The sequence below is a fragment of the Homalodisca vitripennis genome, unplaced genomic scaffold (genome assembly GCF_021130785.1).
Source record: "Homalodisca vitripennis isolate AUS2020 unplaced genomic scaffold, UT_GWSS_2.1 ScUCBcl_556;HRSCAF=2838, whole genome shotgun sequence".
Classification (NCBI taxonomy): domain Eukaryota; kingdom Metazoa; phylum Arthropoda; class Insecta; order Hemiptera; family Cicadellidae; genus Homalodisca; species Homalodisca vitripennis.
The window spans coordinates 83835-88519 of record NW_025776676.1 but is presented as its reverse complement, the minus strand read 5'-3'; the positions used below and the strand labels follow the sequence as shown (position 1 = coordinate 88519).

At 40.7% G+C, this 4685-nt stretch overlaps 1 protein-coding gene across 1 annotated transcript; it reads right to left on the bottom strand.

Moving 5' to 3' along the window:
* Window positions 1-795: 795 nt before the first annotated feature.
* Window positions 796-3484, bottom strand: LOC124370827 (calcium-binding acidic-repeat protein-like). Its single transcript, XM_046829127.1, has 4 exons — window positions 3056-3484; window positions 2383-2931; window positions 875-2258; window positions 796-818 (listed from the first exon to the last, which is right to left on the bottom strand). Exons 1-4 carry the CDS (start codon window positions 3482-3484, stop codon window positions 796-798), a joined length of 2385 nt encoding a protein of 794 aa, XP_046685083.1.
* Between the last annotated feature and the right edge of the window lie 1201 nt (window positions 3485-4685).

Here is a 4685-nt window from a genome sequence, read left to right as displayed (position 1 = left end):
TGCTTCATTTCCGGATTTAAAGATCGCGCTGTAAATTAGGAGGCCGATAAAACTTTTGAGTTCAACAAGATCAATATCATGTACATAAGAAGTTGGCTTGTTATAATGTCCCCTCATAGCACCTATCTTCACATTTGTCCATCTCATGACTTCGTCCAAAATATCATCTGTAATCAGTATAACCCCCACACCGATTCCGCATCGGGATTGGAGCCAAGATGTAATGCACGAGTCTTTAAACCAGGCAACTGGGTGACAATGTTTTCTTGTCGGGTCCGAACATTTTGGTTACCAGGTTCCCTTCTCCATTTGAATGCTGGAATTAGTTTATTTATCATTTGTTTAGTACGTCTTCCATAGAAGTAGGTTCTATCTCCTCTTTGCCTAGGTAATTCAACGGCTACTTCTGCTGGGACTATAACCTGTTGTCCACCATCTTCTGTTGCAATTTGTTCGATGACTGTTTCTGATAATGCATCCTGATGTACACCTTGCTCGGGCTGTTCCTCACCTCGGTCTATATTTTCGTCCTGTATGCCAATATTCCTACCACAAACCTGAGCTATATCAACATCTTCTGTATCACTTTGCTTGGGCTGTTCCTCACCTCGGTCTATATTTTCGTCCTGTATGCCAATATTCCTACCACAAACCTGAGCTATATCAACATCTTCTGTATCACCTTGCTTGGGCTGTTCCTCACCTCGGTCTATATTTTCGTCCTGTATGCCAATATTCCTACCACAAACCTGAGCTATATCAACATCTTCTGTATCACCTTGCTTGGGCTGTTCCTCACCTCGGTCTATATTTTCGTCCTGTATGCCAATATTCCTACCACAAACCTGAGCTATATCAACATCTTCTGTATCACCTTGCTTGGGCTGTTCCTCACCTCGGTCTATATTTTCGTCCTGTATGCCAATATTCCTACCACAAACCTGAGCTATATCAACATCTTCTGTATCACCTTGCTTGGGCTGTTCCTCACCTCGGTCTATATTTTCGTCCTGTATACCAATATTCCTACCACAAACCTGAGCTATATCAACATCTTCTGTATCACCTTGCTTGGGCTGTTCCTCACCTCGGTCTATATTTTCGTCCTGTATACCAATATTCCTACCACAAACCTGAGCTATATCAACATCTTCTGTATCACTTTGCTTGGGCTGTTCCTCACCTCGGTCTATATTTTCGTCCTGTATGCCAATATTCCTACCACAAACCTGAGCTATATCAACATCTTCTGTATCACCTTGCTTGGGCTGTTCCTCACCTCGGTCTATATTTTCGTCCTGTATGCCAATATTCCTACCACAAACCTGAGCTATATCAACATCTTCTGTATCACCTTGCTTGGGCTGTTCCTCACCTCGGTCTATATTTTCGTCCTGTATGCCAATATTCCTACCACAAACCTGAGCTATATCAACATCTTCTGTATCACCTTGCTTGGGCTGTTCCTCACCTCGGTCTATATTTTCGTCCTGTATACCAATATTCCTACCACAAACCTGAGCTATATCAACATCTTCTGTATCACCTTGCTTGGGCTGTTCCTCACCTCGGTCTATATTTTCGTCCTGTATACCAATATTCCTACCACAAACCTGAGCTATATCAACATCTTCTGTATCACTTTGCTTGGGCTGTTCCTCACCTCGGTCTATATTTTCGTCCTGTATGCCAATATTCCTACCACAAACCTGAGCTATAACAACATCTTCTGTATCACCTTGCTTGGGCTGTTCCTCACCTCGGTCTATATTTTCGTCCTGTATGCCAATATTCCTACCACAAACCTGAGCTATATCAACATCTTCTGTATCACCTTGCTTGGGCTGTTCCTCACCTCGGTCTATATTTTCGTCCTGTATGCCAATATTCCTACCACAAACCTGAGCTATAACAACATCTTCTGTATCACCTTGCTTGGGCTGTTCCTCACCTCGGTCTATATTTTCGTCCTGTATGCCAATATTCCTACCACAAACCTGAGCTATATCAACATCTTCTGTATCACCTTGCTTGGGCTGTTCCTCACCTCGGTCTATATTTTCGTCCTGTATGCCAATATTCCTACCACAAACCTGAGCTATATCAACATCTTCTGTATCACCTTGCTTGGGCTGTTCCTCACCTCGGTCTATATTTTCGTCCTGTATACCAATATTCCTACCACAAACCTGAGCTATATCAACATCTTCTGTATCACCTTGCTTGGGCTGTTCCTCACCTCGGACTATATTTTCGTCCTGTATACCAATATTCCTACCACAAACCTGAGCTATATCAACATCTTCTGTATCACCTTGCTTGGGCTGTTCCTCACCTCGGTCTATATTTTTCGTCCTGTATACCAATATTCCTACCACAAACCTGAGCTATATCAACATCTTCTGTATCACCTTGCTTGGGCTGTTCCTCACCTCGGTCTATATTTTCGTCCTGTATACCAATATTCCTACCACAAACCTGAGCTATATCAACATCTTCTGTATCACTTTGCTTGGGCTGTTCCTCACATCGGTCTATATTTTCGTCCTGTATACCAATATTCCTACCACAAACCTGAGCTATATCAACATCTTCTGTATCACCTTGCTTGGGCTGTCCCTCACCTCGGTCTATATTTTCGTCCTGTATGCCAATATTCCTACCACAAACCTGAGCTATATCAACATCTTCTGTATCACCTTGCTTGGGCTGTTCCTCACCTCGGTCTATATTTTCGTCCTGTATACCAATATTCCTACCACAAACCTGAGCTATATCAACATCTTCTGTATCACCTTGCTTGGGCTGTTCCTCACCTCGGTCTATATTTTCGTCCTGTATACCAATATTCCTACCACAAACCTGAGCTATATCAACATCTTCTGTATCACCTTGCTTGGGCTGTTCCTCACCTCGGTCTATATTTTCGTCCTGTATACCAATATTCCTACCACAAACCTGAGCTATATCAACATCTTCTGTATCACCTTGCTTGGGCTGTTCCTCACCTCGGTCTATATTTTTCGTCCTGTATACCAATATTCCTACCACAAACCTGAGCTATATCAACATCTTCTGTATCACTTTGCTTGGGCTGTTCCTCACCTCGGTCTATATTTTCGTCCTGTATACCAATATTCCTACCACAAACCTGAGCTATATCAACATCTTCTGTATCACCTTGCTTGGGCTGTTCCTCACCTCGGTCTATATTTTCGTCCTGTATACCAATATTCCTACCACAAACCTGAGCTATATCAACATCTTCTGTATCACTTTGATCGGTACTAGTATCATGTTCACTGTCTAGAACAAAATCGGGGTCGCTATCAGTGTCGTCTAATTCATCTTCTAATTCCTCATTGACTAAATCTTCTAGATCACAAAGAAAACTTGCACATTGAGAGGATAAACGTGGACGTTTTGGGCGTGTAACGCGAATTTGAGATCCGCCGGAAGAGCTCCCAGGCTCATTAAAAGCCATTGTTAAAAAAACCACCCCAAAAACCAATTAATTTAACTCTTGGACAATCCTTAGATCAGTAACAAAACTACTACAACACGTCTACTGGACACCGTCAAAAACTCACGTAAACACTACAATACGTCTCTCGAGCCACTTTGTACTAGGAACTCGCTTACCGAGGCAACCTTGAACGCGGCACACCACGCACTGAAACATAACCTTAAAACTGACAGCTACTGAACCGAACACGCGGTCAAGTGATGCCGCGAGGGAATTACGGGAATTTTCATTTTTCAAGTGGCCTGAGAGACGTATTGTAGTAGTTAAGGGTTAAGATATCAGGAGACCAATGGTTCCTACATTTTTCTTCTATGTTAACGTACTTTGATAAGGATGAGAAGCACACCCTGCAATCACTCTATCCTGCATAGATATTCGAACCCGGATATTTTCACTTACCGGGTGAATGTGCTACCATTACACCACACAAATATATTTATATATATATATATATATATATATATATATATTATTAATTGCATCAGTTGCTCCGACAGTTTTGTACCTGATAAAACAATGAGAATATATTTTTACCTAGATTACACTGTATTTTGTAGTCTAGGTGCATCTGATATCAAAACGAGATAAATAGTTAATTTTGAGTTTCTTCGTCGTCGACCTTTTTGGATCTCTTTACAAGGACGTTGATTATATATATTTTTATATATTTCTACAATTTAGAGACTGCACTAAGAGGAATGTGAACTGGAGCTAAACTCAACATTCACATTGAATCAACGCTTCCAACCATAGCTACGTTACATACCTATATTAACTGACCTAAGCTTTTGCAGTGAAGTTTTATACCACAAAACCCACTCTCTCATTTATTTCTGACCTTCTTAAATTTCGAGTGCACAATCCTATCTCCTGTTTACTTCAGGAAACTTCTATCTAACTGTAACACATCATCAATTTAATTCGATGCTCAACTCCATTTTAACCGACTTTATTATGTAAACAGCTAGTTTCTGTAACCTCATGAAGAAAATTACGAAACACTGAGATGTAATGAAAAGAAATGGGCGATTACTATTGTAAATACAGTACTTAATAAATCGTTGTTTGAAACAATTACTTACTTTTCTCAACTTTTAATAAATTAAAACCTGTAGGGAGTAGACGTATATTTTTGCTTGCTACAGTTTCAGCAGTATAA